At 50.2% G+C, this 18,096-nt stretch overlaps 1 protein-coding gene and 1 long non-coding RNA gene across 2 annotated transcripts in view; one reads left to right on the top strand and one right to left on the bottom strand.

The window, feature by feature from the left end:
• The first annotated feature begins 3,299 nt into the window (after window positions 1-3,299).
• On the top strand, window positions 3,300-5,491 carry LOC129676553 (uncharacterized). Its single transcript, XR_008720092.1, has 3 exons — window positions 3,300-3,402; window positions 3,845-3,987; window positions 4,414-5,491. It is a non-coding gene; the product is annotated as an uncharacterized LOC129676553 (long non-coding RNA).
• The window catches only part of Vwa3b (von Willebrand factor A domain containing 3B), a 152,306-nt gene continuing 137,672 nt past the window's right edge, over window positions 3,463-18,096 (bottom strand). Inside the window, exons 23-27 of the mRNA XM_055606937.1 lie at window positions 17,741-17,852; window positions 14,700-14,824; window positions 13,265-13,402; window positions 11,931-12,031; window positions 3,463-3,840 (exon numbers count right to left, since the gene is read on the bottom strand). Coding sequence (XP_055462912.1) covers window positions 3,588-3,840; window positions 11,931-12,031; window positions 13,265-13,402; window positions 14,700-14,824; window positions 17,741-17,852 — 729 coding nt within the window. The 3' untranslated portion in view covers window positions 3,463-3,587. The remainder of the gene's footprint in view (window positions 3,841-11,930; window positions 12,032-13,264; window positions 13,403-14,699; window positions 14,825-17,740; window positions 17,853-18,096) is intronic.

Raw genomic sequence — 18,096 nt, 5'->3', positions numbered from 1 at the left:
AGGTTAGAACACAAGCCAGGAACCCGGAAGCATGAACTGTGGAGGAGCACTGCTTGCTGGCGTGCTCGGGCTCATGCTTAGCCTCCTTACACTTCCTGGGACCACATGCCTAGGGAATGGCACCCCTCACGGTGGGTCAGAGCCTTCCGCACAAACCACCAAGACAATCCTTCATAGACACAGACCAGCCTGATAAAGACTTCTCAGCGGAGACTGTTTTTCCCCAGGTGGTGCTAGGCTGTGGGCAGTGAATGCTGCCTGGCATGTTAGTATACGGTGAAAAACTCACCCAAGGGGCATGAGGCACCTGGCCCTTGCAGCAAAAGCAAAGGCTTCTAGTCATACACTTGCCAGGTTCAGAAGATGGCCCTGGTAACAAACACAGAGGGCTGATAAAATCCCAGATAAATTGGGAGTAAGCCAAAAAAAAAACAAAAAAACAAAAAAACAAAAACAAAAACAAAAACAAACAAAACACCCAACCCTGGAGGCTTCCCCAGAAGTGGCTAGAACAACACAAACACACAAATATTCACGCGTGAATGGGCAAGCAGGGGAGTGCCCAGGGAGGAGATACGCTGTGGGGAGGAGTTGGTAGAATTTAATGGGGTTTTTAAATCGTTTAACGGATCTCCATCACAGAAGAACCGCAAAGGAGGTATTTCTCTAGCAGGCACCAGGTTGAGAATATATACAGAGAGAGATAGGAAAGAAGGTAGAAGAACAGCTTTATTTAATTATGCCAAGCACCCCATCCTCCCAAAGCAGTCCTGAGACTAAATTACCGGAACACGCAGCTCCTAATGAAGTCCCTGGGAGGGAGAGTGAAAGAGCCTCTGCAGCTAGGGGCCGCTCCAGAAGCCGGGATGTGAGGGACGTTAAGAGCAAGTGTGACCTGACGCTGAGCCATTCCGCCTGAACAAACGACGATCATGCCTACGGTTGCATCTCTCAGCCCCGGTTTTGTACATTATCCTGAGAAAGGCCTCATGTCATCACCATAAACTCTGTTTTTCAATGGCTGTGTCGACTGTCAAGGCTTGTGGTTCCCGCCAAATCAGCATACCAGGCGCTTGTGCAGTCCGCTGCAGGTGAAGAATCTGACTCACCCGACCAACTTTCTTTTCGTTTTTCTGAACCATCTTGCCGTGGTATAATTAGTGGTAAGTTTCCTTCTGCATCTCTGTGCTTATTATTAAGATGACTTCATTGATTGCCATGCCCCTAAAGTTGGGCCTGGGAAGATGGCTCAGGGGTCAAGAGCACTGGTTGCTCTCTCAGAAGACCCAGGCTCCGTTCCCAGCACTCACGAGGGGGCTCACAGCTGCCTGTCCTCCTGTTCCAGGGGCTCCAGTTCCTTCCTCCGGCCTCCGCAGGCGCACGTATGGTATACACACACACATGCAGGCAAATATACACACAATAGAGGAAGAGCGAAAGGAAAACACACTCCTAAAGTTTGGTGCTGAGGCGCCTTAGGAGGCCGACGCACAAACGATTGTAGATACTTCGTTCAGGCTCTTAGTGTGTTTTGATGATAAATCTTCGGTCTACAAACCATCAAGAGGCTGCTGACTCCGCCCACCTTCCCATTTATTATGCTTGCTTCTAGTCTAGATGGAGAAACGTGATGTGGACTGACAGGTTATACTTTCAAGGAAAGGAGGTCAAAGTGAATGTTTAAGAGAAATATCAGATATTCAGCCCACAGAGGAGCTGAGACCCTCCCTGACATAAATAACATCCCGAGGTCGGCTGACATGAGGGTGAACGGCTTCTCTATAGGTTTTTGTTCCTTGTGGCCCATCAAAACAAAATTGTCTAAAGAAAAAAAAGAAGAAGGAATAAAAACCCAAGAACATGGAAGTGGAGAGACGAGTACAATGGCCTCGGACTGTCCTGAAGCCTGGGTGCTTGCCAGCTGAGCAATGGTTGAGCGACTGAAGGAACCAGGAGGGCGTCCATGCTTTCAGGGGCTGACGGCCTTCCCGGCCCCCTACCTCGCCCTTCAGGCTTTCCTCTCAGACTGGCGAGGACATCTGCTTCAGGGGGCAGCAGGGCCCCGGCCTCCCACAGGCTCCTCTCCTGCTCTTGCCTCTCACTTTCACTCACTCCTCAAAACTCTTTTGTTTTCAAGCCTCAGGCTGAGCGGCGCTCCTCATTCTCCCATGATTTTTGGAAGTGGGTTTCTCCTCCTCTCATTTCTTCAGTGTTAGCTTTCAGGAATATGAACACCATGTTTAGTTAGCTTGTGCACCTTTTGAATATCAAAACTCCTTCTATCTTTTCTATTTTTTCAAAGGTCTCTGACGTTTCTTATTGGTAGCTTGTACTTTTTTTTTTTTTTAAATAGCCCAAGGACTGTTACCCCAAGAAAAGGGAGGCTCTGAGAGCTAGTTCAGCTTTGAAGCTAGGGAGCAGGGCTGAATACTTTGATACGATGCTACTAAACTGTGTTGGAAGAAGACAGGAGCAAGCAGGGCGGTGGTGGTGCAGCCTTTAATCCCAGCGCTTGGGAGGCAGAGGCAGGTGGAGCTCTGAGTTGAAGGTCAGCCTGGTTCCAGGACAGCCAGGGCTACACAGAGAAACCCTGTCACAAATAAAAAGCAGAAGAGACAAAGACACACATACACACAGAGAGAGACAGAGACAGAGAGGGGTAGGGGAGGAGGAGGAGGAGGCAGCAATGAGCAACCAGAACAATGTTTTCAATGTAGGAGAGTTTATTCAGGCTCTGCACTCAGTTAGAGGTACCTACAACAGACTACAGACAATGTCAATTAGGAAGGGCTCAAAATTAAAAAAAAAAAAAAATTCAGAAAACAGTAACATGGAGGATGCTCAATCTTACAGGTCTCAGACAATCTACCAACCAACTCTTAATTTCAGTCTTCACATTGTGTGACAAAAGGAAGAACCAGCTTGAAATGAGATCGTGGGTGTGGACCCCTCAAAGAACCTCGAACATTCCAACAGCAGCCTGTCAGGCTAGGGCGGCCCGTTTGCAGAGGGTATCAGAAGGCAGAGAATAATTTTGTGGGGACCTGTGTGTATGTGTGTGTGTGTGTGGAATGGTCGGAAAATCCCTAGACTGAAACAGTAGAGAGCTAGGCCGGGGGAGGGGGAGCTGGCTCTCAGCCCGGGAAGGCAAGCCTTACCTCGGCAGAGCAGCTTGCTCCGCGGGGTCCAGAGGCTGGGGCCTAGGCAACCTGGAGGACCGTGGCATGCTTAACGCTTGCTGCCACTAGGGTGCGGTAAGGGTCTTCCGCGCCCCATCCGCAGCCCCTTGAGCTGTGGGTGCCTGGACTCTGGTCAGGGCGGGGGTGCTCCTGGTGTGGTTGCGGAGGCGAGGTCGGCAGCATCGTAGGCCATGGTCCGAGAGCCTTCTCTGGGAAAGTGGATGTCAGTATGACTGGGGGGGGGGGGGGGGGGGGGGGGGGGGGGGGGGGGGTGGGGGGTGGCGGTGGTGGCGGCGGTGGTGTTTTTGTTGTGCTGGGACCTACGCTGGCTTGGAAAACTGGGGGAGGGGAGGGGACGCGCTCTTACATACACTATTCTTGATGGAGGCTTCGAAGCGTCAGCCAGGCTCAGGGCGCCTCCCAACCCCCAACCTCGGGCTCAGGGGAGGGGGCGCGCTCTGGGGGCTTGGTGGGGGCACACTCTGGGGACCTGGTGCCATGGGAAGAGCCGTCGGAATCTGAGAGCATCTCCTGGAGAGGCGACCTCTTGGTGGGCTCCTTTTTCTTTTTGCTAAGGTTCTCGTGTCGCTGTTTGGTCTCCCCAGAGTCTTCTTCGATCACCGTCCAGAGAGGGGAAGTGTTACTTGTCTCTGCTTCCTTTCTAGAGGGGCGGGGGAGAGATGGAGAGAGATGGAGAGCGCTGTTAGGCCCAGCCTGGTCCGCAGCCCGGAGGGTTGGACACTTCGGGCTCACTTCGCGCAGCCCCACACACCGGAGCCCCACGCCACACGGACCCAGTCCCCACGCGGTCAGTCCACAAACAACTAACTCAGGTGCCCCGCCCCCTCCCCGCGCGTGTCTTCAGCGCTGCCCACTGAACCCCACAAACGCACCAGGCTGGCTCTGTCGCTGCTCGCCCGTCCCTGCCCTGGAGTTTTAGATGCTGACTAGCTCCCATAGCCCTGGGTTTCTCAAATGATGTGGGTTTCTCAAGGTGCACCGTCAGAAGCACTTTCCCAAACACCGACAGCGATGCGACTTTTAATTGCATTTAATAGAAAAACGCAGGCATGACGACGATGCCATAAATTGAGACTTCTTTAGAAAATACACCGGACGAAGCCTATTTTCAACGAGTGTTGGCTTCTCTTCAGGGAAGGCAGCTTGAGAATGCCATGACCTCATTCTAGCCCCCTCACCATGGCCCACTGATTCGACCATTTCTCTTTTTCAGGAGCTTCAGGCTGTTCTAAAGAGAACTAAACGCCTGGGTTTAAATGTCACTTTTCTTTCACAATCCTTCATCAGTCATCTTGATCACCCTTGCCTCCACTCAGAATCGTTTTTGTTTTGTTTTTGCCCTAATTAACCTCGGATCATTATTGCTTCCAATGCTTCTGGACCATGTCAGAGAAGAAGATGAGCTGGGAAAAGGCCTTCAGTTAATTTCAAATAGAAAAGTGCATCATTCAAATCACTCCGTAATGGGTTAAGATTTCATCACGTGTGATTATTTGCAGACTCGGGAAAGGAATTCCCAAGGGAGGTGAAAAAATTGGCCTAAGGAATAGTGGAATTAAAAAAAAAAAAAAGCTTTCCTGGACTCCGCACACAAACTATCATATGTGAGGTCGGAGCTTGTGCACATGTCAAAGCTCTGAGGTGACAGGTGCCTAGAGAAACAGAGGCCACACTCCAGGTGTCCACTGGGGACACCTGCTCTGTGCCATCCACACCTGGCCACTTCGCTCTGCCTCCTCCCTCAGAGCTAAGTTGGCTCTATCTTGTTTTTCCCCACTGACATCCATCAGCACTGATTGTAGGTTTTGTAACACACAGCTTCTTGGGGCTACGAGCAAGGGAAGAGTGGCAGGGGGTTCTCCAGGTATGTTAGAGTAAGCAGAGCAACCGGCCTACCTGCCTGCGGGGACCGAGGTGGGAGGGAGAGAGGGGCCGCGAAGCAGTAAATGTATAGCTTTGGCAGGGCCTGGTCACAAGAACAGAGTTCTAGGCCGCCTAGTAATGGAATTTTGGCGGTCAATAATGAAACAGCAGGTGTTCCATTATGGAAAGAGGTAACGAACACATTAGTGACCGAAAAATGTTTCAAAAGAGAATACATATATTTTCATGTTTGCTATTAGGGTTGTGAATAGTCAACGAAGACTAGACATCTTGAAGTAAATTAGAAACAGTCGCCTCTGGGAAATGGACTCCGGTAGAATTGATACGTTCCCTTCCCCACTTTTTACATTAAAATGCATTTGTTTATTTACTTTTATGTGTGTGGGGGTGTTTTGCCTGCATGTATGTCTGCATACCACATGTGTGCCTGGTGACTGTGGCGGCCAGAGGAGGGGGTGGGATCCCCTGGGGCTAGAGATATGGACAGGGTGAGCCACTGTGTGGGTGCTGGGCATGGAACCTGAGCCCTCTGAAAGAAGAGCTGGTGCTCTTAACCACCTCTTCATCCCCACAGCCCCCACACTTAAAGAAAAACAAAACAAAACAAAAAAAGCTTTTGGCTTTGAAGGAAAATATGAATCAACACAGCAGATGAAAAAACTCTGTAAGAGTACATGCCAAAGTGCAATTATTATTGTTGACGCGTTAGACTATGGATTTAAAAGGTTTCCAGTTGTTTTTAATTTATAAGTAATATTAACTGTGCATTCCTTTTGGAACAAGAACAGAACAAGACAAGTTGTCATGGTTAGAACAAAGAGGAGGTTTTATCAGGAGAAAGCTGCTTTTGTTTAAGGAGTTATTCATTACTTTTATGTTACGGGTATTTTGCCTGAATGTATTTAAGTGCGCCACGTGTGTGCGCACAGGACCGCTTACAAGCTTTTCCCTGCCCTCCTCCTCTCCCTCCCTCTGCTTGGCCACAACCACTATGGAGGCAGGAAGTTCTGCCATGACAACTGCAACTGGACATGACCACATGGCTTTATTTTGTCCAGCGTCACACTAAAGCAGCATTCAATTAGGTGATGTATTGTGTTAGGTTATAATTTGACTGAATACAGGGTTAAGTACCCCTTATCTGAGATCTTCAGGGTCAGAAGTGGTCCAGACTTTGGACTTTTTGTGCGTATGTAATGAGATGCCTTGCAGATGGAACACAAGTCTAAACATGAAGTTCACCTGTGTTTCCCACACGCCTTTCTGCACCCTATGTAAGCCTGTGTACACTCTCTCTCTTTGGTGCCTTTATGCCCCCTGTGTAAGCTGCTGTACAGTCTCTCTCTCTGGTGCCTCTGAACTGTGACTATAACCTAACTCCTGAGACCGGTGTGAAGCCTTCTCCTTGTGGCATCGTGTTTGTTCTAAAAAAAAAAAAAAAAAAAAGTTTCTCATTTCTGAGTATGTCAGATTTTTTATTTTTGGATTAGGGATGTGCAAACAGTAATATGGTAAACAGAATCAAAATGTAGGCACAGTGGGACAGAATGAGGAGCCAGGTGCCATGTCTTAACTGGCTCTTTAGAAGGCTCTGGTCTCACTTCTAGGGAGAAAGTGCCGAGAAACCATGCTACATTTTTTTTTTTCTGGGGTAAAAATCCATCTATTCAGTTGATCAAACTTTGTAGTCTCTTTCTACACTGTCCACTGTCCCCAGTGTCTCTTGGGCTATGAACAGGCACCAGACTGATGTCATAAGGGGACCAGAAGACCTCCAAATTGACAACTGACGGGGCAGATCAAGAGACTGACACCATTGATCTGAGAGTCTCAGGGACTCTGAGGACACCATAGTGTTCTTTTTGGAAGTAGGCAATGGCCTTTGTCCATATGGACACCATAGATACGCACAGGCTGAGGTTATTGCTGGCTCGCTTATTTTTCAAGGCTCAGCTGCAGGAGAGGAAATGGCCTGTCACCTGACTGCAGGGAAGAAGGGATTTCTAGCACCCAGCTCGCCGCCAGGGAAACCCTGCCAGGAGGGGCCACGGCAGAGTGAGGGAAGCAATGTGTCCACGCAATGCCAGAAGCTGCTCTGAGCCTTTGTGTCTCAGTCAGTGAGCGAAGCCCACTGCTGAGGAGAAAGCAGTGTGGGGCTCCTCCTCAGTGTCCAGGAGGGAGACTGGATCACTAGAGAATCACCACTCCCCCGGAAACATACGCTCCCAGCCACGGAAGTCACAAAGCTGTTCGGAGGAGACACATCGGGAGGCTAATGCTTGTGCATTAGGGGCTAGCAAGCTGACCACGGACCACAGACTCAAACAAGCCGCCCCCAAGTCCGGGAAAAGCCTTCCTCCTGGCAGTCTCACACACAGCAGTGGCACTGAGACCACACAGCGACGATCGAGAAGCAAGAGAGAAAAAAGTCCCTTCCCGTCAGCTGCCTGGCTTTCCTTCCCACTGGACGGATTTTTCTGGAGCCCAAAGAACATGATGTGCCCCACCAGGCCTTCCTGAAACCACATTTGGGATATTGTCACTACCGTCTTGCTATTCTTGTTTTTATGATTACGAGATCACAAGCGCTCTTCAAGAGAACATTTTTTTCTGGAGGGCTGACTTGCCCGGGCCTTGCTCTGTCAGGCGTGCAGGGTAGACCCCAGCTTTACTGGAGGGATCTGCAGCCAGCTACAGGGCACCAGGTGTGTGAATTCTGCTCAGGCCTGCCAGATGACGCCCCAGCCTAGAGATAGCTTTGTAACACCTGGGTTGAAGTGATTTCCCTGAGGGGAGAAAACCAGAAACCAGAGCATTAAACATATCAGGTACCTCCCCCTGCAGCAATCGGGGGCCACAGAGATCTGATAGGAAGGAGCAGGACCCCAAGAGAGGCAGTCAGGAATGTCTCTGCTTGGTTGAGGACAGAGGATGCCGAATGGGAGTTGGTCGGTGGGCGGTTCCTCCTGTTCGCTTGCTTCTTCGAGTTCCTGAGGTCATGAGAGAAATCACACATGTCTTCTTGAAGTGAATGTTCTGGACTGCTTAGAGACTGTTTTCACTCAGAAAGGGCCTGTCTGAAGCTCAGGGACACTGCAAGAAGGGAAGGAAGAGAAGCCATGTCCCCTCAGCAGACCTACTCAGTGGGGGACACAGGAGAAAAGCATCAGCTGGCAGCCGTGTCACACATTTCCTGTGGCAAAGTGACGCCGGGGCTGCCCTTCAAGAGCTGGACTTTTGCTAACAGGACGAGCTGTTTTTGCAAGCCGATCTTATCAGAGTCTCTAAGAGTCACTTAGCTGTCACCCACTGGTTGGAAGTGAGAAACAGCACGGAACCTAGTTGGTTGGTTTTGCTCTCAGCATTCTTCTGACTAGCTTCCTTTCCATCTTTCACAGCATACCACCCTTCCATGGAGGACCAGGAGAGGATCTGTCTGCGGGAAGTACAGTTAGGCACAGTTGAAGGCCCCAAGAAGAAAGAGAGGAGGGCAAGATGATAAAAACCAAGACGTGGCGCCTGCTGCCCTACCCAGGTGTCTGAAGGTGAGGGACCCTGGCTGATTACCCCTGAATTGGTGGATGTGATGAGTCAGAGCCTGAAACTATTGTCCTGTTGGAATCAAGCCCCATGGTACATTTCTTTCATGACACATGAACATGAGAATGAAGATTCTCAATAATGGCCTGTTTGGTATAATGGCCTGAGGACTCACGACAAAAGGAGATGGCATGTGATTAGGGGAAAATTAGGTACCAGCGGAAGATGCAAAAGAAAGGCAGAGACTAGAAAACAACTACGGTTCATTCTTGTGCTCAGCCCTGGTTATGGAAGAAGAGACTGCTAAAGCCCTGGAATTAGCAGGTTGATGATGGCCCCTGATTAGGAAAATTAAACTCAGTTTGTTGCTTGTAGGAAAGCATTGAGAGGGGGAGGGGGGAGAAATTAGAGAGTCAATGAACATATCTCCCGTGTGAAATGCTAGGGGCAAGAGTAGATAATTAGCAGCTGAGAAATTTAAACAAGGCCCAGGGAATGTAGAAAACAAAGGTTTGTCTTCATAGAGAGATGGATTTTAATTACAAATGATTAATGATAATGTTGAGTTCAGTGAAAATAGTCAACACCTAGACTAATATCCATATTCCTTTATCATGGACTGGAGCTTTAAAAAAAATACTTTTCTCCAAAGGTTCATACACTGTAGGGGTAGTTTTCAATGTGTCCATGTGGAGGCGATGTGTCCTTTAAAAGGGGAGACCCAGCAGGAGACAATTTGGCCATTGAGGACTTCTCTTTGAAACGTTCTTGGCCTTAGGCATTTTGTTATGGTGACAAAGTGGACTGAGGCGCAGTCTGGCACAGAAGATGCAGCAGAGGACGAAGTCCCACCTTGGGAGAAGCTGGCTAGGTGCCAGGACGTTTCATGGTAGTGGGAATGCTTGAGTCCAGCCGTGGAATTTCCCAGGTGGCTAAGGGAGCGCGTCCTGGGAAAGCAGCACATCGCTCATGCCAAGCACGGAGACCTGAGAAAAGCATGCCCTGGAGGGCTAGCTTGAAGTGACTAGGAACAAGGGAGGCCGGGGAGGCAGGCTACACCACACTAATGAGAGTTAGGATAAGAGGGGGCGCAGAAGGGGGTGGGATCTGAGCATTTTTAGGTGAGGGAGATGGTATAAGAATTTGCATTCAAAGAAGATTAGTCAGTTGAGCCCAGAGGGAGCATGCCTGGGTTTGGGGCAGGCCTAGACTGGAGTGATTCAAAGCTTCCACCCGAAGCGCTGAGCTACAAAAGAGCTGAGAAACATCTCCAAGCTTGGCTCACAGTAACCCGGAGGCAGGTGGGGTGTGGTGAGTGACTAGCAGAGTTCAATTCCGTGACTCATGGGCAGGAAGGTGAGCTGAGACAAGGGAGCTGGTGTGGGCACTGAGCTCCGTCTGGGTGTATTGAATTGGGACTGCTGTAATGCCATGTGTGAAACTCACTGGGGGCTGGGGAGGTGGCCTATGATGAAAGCAGGAAGACTTGCAGTCAAACTCCTGGCAACTACATAAAAGTTGGGCGTAGTTGCATGTGCCCATAACCCTTGTGTTGCAGAGTAGAGACAGGGGGATCCTGGGAGCTCGCGCACACTCACGCACACACACACACACACACACACACACACACACATACACACAATCCAGTAAGCAGTTGGGAGGGATGCCATTCCCACTATGTGCAGAACACTGACACTGTGCCAGGCAAAACTGTGAACAGTCCCATCTTGGTGTTCTAGCCCTAGCTGGGCAGGATATGGATCTAAGACTTAGTTTCTGAAATGCCCTTTCCGCTGTAGTTACCTGCCACAGCTGCCTGTTATACTCCTGTGCAGCTTTTAGAAGGACTTCCTGTAGGTCCCTTCCCAGGGGTTTCAATCCTGACACTGAGCCACAGACTGGGTTAGACAGAGGCATGGGGGTCCTTGGTGCAAGTAGCATCATGGGAGCAAGGGTGTAGATGAAACCAGGCAGAGACACCCCGGAGAGCAATGGCAGGCTTGAGAGGGAAGGTTCACAGGCGCAATGCCGTGGTGGCTGGGACATGTGAGCCGCCTCAGTGGGCTCTGTGAGACCCCTTTCTGCTAAGGGGTATAGGGGAAACGGCTATCCACGGTTTAGGGAAGGCTAGAGGGGGAACTACATGGAGACAAGATTATCCAAAGCTTCAGAAGATTGGCAGAGAAGGGAAGTGTGAGCTAGACTGTACTAGACACACACACACACACACACACAGAGAGAGAGAGAGAGAGAGAGAGAAAGAGAGAGAGAGAGAGAGAAGACGTATAGGCACATATATGTACATTGTGCATAAATTCATGGGCAAACTTGTTTTTCCTCCTGAGGTGAAGGTTTCACGGGGGAAGCTAAGGAAAGAGGACAGTGGAAGGCAGGGATCATCCACAAAGGAAGGACACAGGGCATGGAAGGATGGACCTCCAAAATGGTGGGCAGATCAGTTTTCAATGGGATGAGCGACACTAATTTTTTTTTGACATCACAGAGAAAGGTTAAGAGTCCCACATGCCCACAGCTCGGGGAAACAAAGTGTTTCGCTTCTGTAATGAAGATGAAGGTCAAAGGCTACCCACAGAACAAAAGGGTTCGCTCCTCCAAACCACACATGTGCTCTGTGAGATGGGAAGGTGTTTCTCACCCCCCCCCCATGACCCTTGTTCGAATCTCACATTTGCCTCTTCTTTACATGCCTTTCAATCTGAGGTCATGGCCCTGTGACTTCAACTCTGATTTTGCTGGCCCCATGGCCTTTTTGTATCTGGTCTTCAGGCCTCAAGCCTTTCCTATTGATGCTGGGCCAGTCTGCCTGCAGATCTCAGTAACTCCACTGCCTCAGGTGGAGATTTCATGACCCCACTGTAGACCCCGGGAGCCCCGAATCACCCACCAACACACTCGTCTGTGAAGCCACGGCAGCACCTCACGCCCCCTTCCCTGTATGGAAGGGACAGTTAGGGGACAGTTCCCAAGGGAGGTTTCCCAAGTGAGGTTTAACCTGAAGGCCTTGAATTCTTACACACAGAAAGGGAGCAATCTCTTCCTTTGCATGGCAGGAGTGAATGTTCTTATGAAAGGCCACAGAAATAATGCTGACTCCGAGATTAGAGCCGGACAGAGTGGCAGGCAGCAGGTCAATGGGAGGACAGTGACGGATAAGTGACCACAGAACTGAGTCTTCCTTCTCCACCCCCTCCCCTGGGACCCAGAGGGTATAGATCTCAGCAGCAATCCATTAAAGGTGCTAAGACGTGAGCTGACATTTAGGGGGTGGGAGTTGGGTGTACTCACACTAAATGGTTCTTCTCAGCGGGGGATGATTTTATCTGAGAGCAAGAGACAGCATACTTGTTCTGGCTGATCTTAATAAGTGCGCTCCGAGGGCAGAATTCCTGTAATCACACCAAAAGAGGTCACATCATGGAACCCAAGGAGCCCCCCCCCCCCCGATTTGTGAACATAGCTACTAGTCATCACCCTCTCCGGGGTGCCGCTCAGGAGAGCAGGTTAGGTTCAGAGCCTTGCAGTTTACTTTTCTGCTGAATGAAAGTCATTTATTCCTCGCTGTCATTCCTCTCCATTCTAGGTCAAGTGCCAAGTCTACCAGTGCCAAGTCAGGGTAGTTGCGCTTGGACACACAAATATATACACAGACACAGATTCACACACATGAACAGGCGTGCACCCCCCCCCCCCCCCCACCTTTCTATCTCTGTTCCAGTACCAGCCACCTCTTTTCTGGACGGCTGTGACCATGACCCTGTTGCTGAAAGTCCTGCTTTCCCTCGTGAGGTTTCCCAGAATCCTTGTGAGCGCACTCTCCCCTGTCCTTTCCCCTGACTGTAGCATTCTGGCCTCCAGAGCCTTCCTGCACTGAGATCTGCAATCTGAGATCTTTCTTCGGGACCTCAGGCCGCCTCCAGTGCCTCTCTCCCTGCCCCTGAGGCATGCCTCACACATCATTTCACATGTCCCTGGCTTGCTTTCTCCCATGTAGACCTTCTCCAGTGGCACCACACACCCAGGCACGCTCATCGGACAGACAGACCGTGAGGTGGCAGAGGAGGACAAGGCTGAGAAGGGCCCAGGAGGTGCCCTGTATCTGCGGTGCTTGCAGAGGAGCCCAGGAGGCACACACAGAGGGGCTCCCAGATGTGGGGAGATGGCTCAGTGCACAGAGATTGCCGAGCAAGCGGGAGGGGAGCTTGGACCCCTCGGGGCTACATAGGCAGGGCATTCCTTCTGAGATCCTGGTGTACTTTAATGGTGGAGATGGGATCTCTGGCTAGCTAGACTAGCTGAGTGGCTGAGCAACAGGCTCTGCAGAGGATGATGGAGGAAGACACACATCTGAGCATGCCTGTAGACACATGCACACCATACAGAGTGGGGGGGAGGGGGAAGGGAGAGGGAAAGAGCAAGAGAGAGAGCCCAGAGTGAGCCTGGCCAGCTGTCAACTGCAGTTTGGCGAGGAAAGCCCAAGGGACCCCTCCCATCCAGAAGCAAGGAGGCCATGATGCTCTCAGCCTGGGGTGTTCGAGTAGAGGGAGCAGACAGCCATGTCCCCCCCAGATTCCAGCCACCTTCCGCCCAGCGGGGAAGCCCTTCTCTGGGTGGACGCTTACTCTGCGGTTGTTACACTTCAAAACTGTATAGAATTTCTCTGATGCCACATTCTGATTTGGAAGAGCTATAACGATGGCAGGGACGTAGAAGTCAAAGCCTTTGCTCGTCACGATTTTGGCAAACACGTAATCCCCAACCTGTAGAGGAGAGCACAGGATCATTCACATCAAAGGATTATGCTTCCAGGGCTCATTCATGATTTAATACAAGCTTGCTTCAAAACAACCCCAGACGGCTGGCAGCTCTATAATAAATTCACAGAGCTTTGGTGAAAATCACATAAGAAAGGGTTTGGAATTCTTTCAGCTCATTGCTCCACACCTGCAATTCTGTGAGGACTTTGGAAAACCCAGTTTGGGTCAGAACCTGGCAACTAGAAAGGGTTCGGGGCCAGTCAGCAAGATGGTGAGGGTTCTGGAACTCTCGGAGATTGGTAGACCCAAAGACCAGACTGTCTAGGGTGTTTGCTATAAAGACATGGGGACTGTGTCCTCAGTCTTAGAAGGGCTGTCCCCCAGACAAAGGAAAGGCATGGGTTTGGTGAATGTCAGTCCCAAGCACAGACGTGGGAATCCATGGTGAAGGTGACACACAGGTACAGGTTTTGCGAAAGGTGCAGGAGGCGCGCTGTGGGTCTGGCCCAGCAAGTAGGAGCAGATCACGGCTAACCTCCCTGGCTTGCACCATGTAGGACACAGCAGCACGAGGCTTCGAAAGGCTTTCCCTCCGTGCCTTGCCATCCCGTCTCAGTGTCGAGGCGGTGGCAGGCGGATGGGTCAGACACAGTGTGAGGCTTATGCATCTGTAATCAGATGAGAACATATTCGTCTGTCTCGTCTGTGGAAGTCCCACTCGGCTCACTGCATTATGACAGGTCTGCAGCGGCTGCCCACAAGGTCACGGAAGTTGCTAGTTCTATCACTGACGCACATAATGCAATACGGTCTTTGCAGTGAAAGCCTGGGGGAGCACTGGGAGCCCCAGTTTCCTTCCCCCTTGTGATAAGTGTCACAGGACAGTACATAAGCCACGTCCACAGAGGTCAGCTACTTAGGAGGGGGCGGGCACATTAGTCACAGGCGGAGAAATTACCAAGGGCTGGAGACTGGAAAACGGCCGCCCTTCCTGCCAAAGCACAGGCTCCCTGCAGGAGCCCAGGCGGGCCCCACAGGGACCTTCCCTCCCCTTCCACCCAAACCCCGTGGGCAGTGGAGAGCGGTGGTTCTCAGCCTCCCTAATGCTGTGCTTCCTCATGCTGTGCTGACCCCCAACCACAAACCTATTTCCTTGCTACTTCAGAACTGCAATTTGCAACTGTTATGAATTATAACACAACGGAAAGGGTCATTTGACTCCTCCTCCATCCCCCCCACCCCCCGCCAAAAGGCTTGTGACCCACAGGTGGGGAACCGGAAGGGATCACAGAGTAAGTACCTGAAGTGGCGGGCAGGGCATGGCGCCCCCAACAGGTGTGATGAAGGAGATGGGCACAATCTTGGTGTCTCCATACTTGAAATCTACTAGGGCCTCCGTAGGACTCACACATTTCTTCACAACCCCTAGAAGAGTCAGGAGACACAAAATATGATGTCAACAGCAGGCTGGCTCCACCCCGGCGGTCTGTGCTGAATCATAGCATCCGCCTGTTTCCACCCTTTTGATCAGGTACAGCTTGGCACCTTCTGGGGCTGCACACAAGGTAGAGAAATAGGGCGTTCCGGGTGCAGAGGCACAGGGCAGCTCAGTCATCCAGCACCAGCCATATCCGTCCTGCTGATGGTTCTAGAAGCATCTTCCTCCTGCGCATCCCTGTCACCAAACCTCCTTATCTGTTTATTCTAGTTCTATGTCTGTCAGAGACTGAAGGTAGATACTGCCAAATTGTGAAAGCAAAGAGGAAATAGAAATGCCCGCCTCCATCAGCTTTTTACTTGATAGTAGATAAATGAAAAGGTTATCAGCCTAGACACACCCCATGGCTTTTCCAAAAAAGGAAAGAAAAGAGAACAGTGGCGAAGAGTTTGTCTTTTTAGTTTACTCAGAGAGAATATTACATATATTTTTAAATTTTGTAATTTGATTTATTTAGCAGTGGGGTCCCATTTTGTAGCTCTGCCTGGCCTGGAACTCCTTCTGTGGACCAGGCTGGCCTTGAACTCACAGAGATCTGCCTGCCTCTGCCTCCCTGATTGCTGGGATTATAGGTGTGCGCCACCAAGCCTGACTGACATTTTTTTTTTAAGAGAATAAATTGCAAACTCACAGCAACCATACAGTCCAGGTTACTATGGCTACAGAGGACAGATGGACATCACACATTTCTGGACAGGATGGCCCCTGAGTGACGTCACCTGGGTTGTCTTCTGGGCAGGAGTGTATACACCGACCCTAAGCTAAAGCAAATTGAGTAAGGCCATCCAGTAACCACCATCGTTTTTAATGTTAATACCATGAACGTTTATACCAAAATTAAAAAAAAAATAAATTCTAGATGAAGGAGCTTTGTGCAGTAGCACACACCTTACATCCTAGCCGGGGGCAGGTGGACCTCAGTGAGTTCGAGCCTAGCCTGGTCTACAGAGGGAGTTCTAGGCCAGCCAGAGCCACACAGTGAGACCCCATGTTTCCAAAAAGCACTAAGGGGTACCTGTTAACCAAATGCGGCACGTGACTCTGGATTAGGATCTGTGCTAAAGGAAATGAGCAAGGCACTTTTGTGGGGCAGGTAATAAAGGCGGATGCATGCCAAGCGCTGCGGTGACCTCAGGTTCCCTGGAGGCCGACTTTACTGCGGTTGTGTTAGAGAAAGAGAGTTGTGACGTGTGATGAGTGCTATCTAATAGTTCAGAAATGGTGTGTGTGTGTGTGTGCGTGCGCGCGTGCGCGTGCGTGCGTGCACGCAAGTGCGGGAGTCTCTGTGTAGAGAGGGGAAGTGGAAATTTGAAAAAGTAAAAGACACAGATAATAAAGTGTGACAAAACATTGAAAATTGGTAAATCTGGGTAAAGAGAAGTTAGGAATTCTCTATTTTTCTTGTAACTTTTTTACAAGTCTGAAATTTTTAAAAAACAAAAACTGGCTCTGCAGTGGGAGTCTCGGCCTCCAGTTTAAAGAAGGCTCCTCGACCCCGCAGGGCCGGAAAAGGTGTGGAACCTAAGTGCATCCAGCTCTTCTGTGCACCACGCTGGGGTCATCAGGGAGGAGGGAGCCTCACGGAGAAAATGCCTCCATGAGCTCGGGCAAGCTGTGGGCACTTTCTTAATCCACGGAGCCAGCCCTGGGCTGGAGGCCCTGGGTTCTATAAGAAAGCAGGTTGAGCAGGCCACAGGGAGCAAGCCAGTGAGCAGCCCCTTCCGTGGTCTGTGCATCCGTTCCTGCCTCCAGGCTCCTGCCTGGCTTGAGGTCCTACCCTGACTTTCTTCGATGATGACCTGTGATGTGGAAGTGTGAGCTGGATAAGCCTTTCCTCCCCACCCAGCTTCTGCTCATGGTCTTTCGTCACAGCAACAGTGACCCTGACCAAGACAGCGTTCTTGTTTCCTGGTGTTGTCTTGTGGTCCAGGCCCCAGACACAGCTTCTTCACAGTCTCCAGGACTGTTTCTCATCCCACGCTCTTGCCGGGTATTATTTTCACTGCCCTCGAAGCCCCTTTCACGCCTCTGTTCTGAATTCCTAGGGCTGATTCCCTCAGGAAGGGCATCACCCTGGTTGCCTGGGGTACACCCTCTAAGTCAGCCGTGCTAGGCTGTCTGCACTTCTGAAATGCGGCCCTTGAGGTCCAGCTTTGAGCGTTTCCCCCAGCTAATCTAATGGTGTCATGTCACCTCCCTCCTATGTCCTTGTCAAGTTCCCCGGAGGGAGGGGGCCTTCCTTAAGTGGTATTTAGAATTGTAGCCTCCTCAATACTCAGTCCTCTTTGTGGCTTGATTTTTTTTTCTTCCCTAACAGTATTGTATCTAACACGCTATGTATTCTTACGTGTTGGCGGCTCCTCTTGAAGCCACCTTCCCTGAAGACAACAATATTTGTGTATTTGTTCACTGTGTTACAGGGGCACTTCCAGCACTGGTGAGGTGACCCGGGAGATTAAGGTGCTGACGGCCAAGCCTGATGACCCGAGTTTGATCCCCGAAATCCATATGGTAGAAGCAGAAAACCAATTCTTCTGCCTTGTCTTCTGCCTAGCCCCCCAACAGTACACATGCCCACCCCTCCCCTCACAAATAAAACAAATAAATGTAGACTGGTATGTTCAGAATATTACACACATATGCAACCATCGTAGGTTGTGACAGAAATTTGTTCACTATGCAAATGAGACATGAAAAGTAATTTCATTTTCTTCTACTCTTTTGCCTCACTTATGGGGAGAAAGAGAAGGTTGTTTTATTTGAGAAGCAGAACATCTCAGCATGGCTCAGAAACATCAGTGTTCAGGATCAGGCTGTTTAGCAAATGAGACTGAAAGACATACCTGGAAAATAGAAGCCATTCTCCTCACATCTGGCAATGACCCTCTGGCCTTTCAGGTAATCTACTCTTTTTGATTTGTTTTTCTTTGCTGAATACACTTGTAATCTCTGTTGCTGAAAAAAAGACCAAAGTAAGAACTGAGGAGCAAAAGGTAACGCAAACAGTAAAATCATGAATAGTGGGAGCTTCGTGGTCACCTCTGTCACAAATGGTGTGCCACAACTTGTTTGGGACATCCCTGTCCTATATTAATTAAAGATTATCCTTTTCATGAGGGTAACTTCAGCTCTTTATCTCTCTCTCTCTCTCTACACACACACACACACACACACACACACACACACACACACACACACA

This window comes from Psammomys obesus, unplaced genomic scaffold (genome assembly GCF_907164565.1).
Source record: "Psammomys obesus unplaced genomic scaffold, mPsaObe1.curated_primary_1811, whole genome shotgun sequence".
NCBI lineage: Eukaryota > Metazoa > Chordata > Mammalia > Rodentia > Muridae > Psammomys > Psammomys obesus.
The sequence above is the reverse complement of the archived record's forward strand: the minus strand, read 5'-3'. Positions and strand labels throughout refer to the sequence as shown.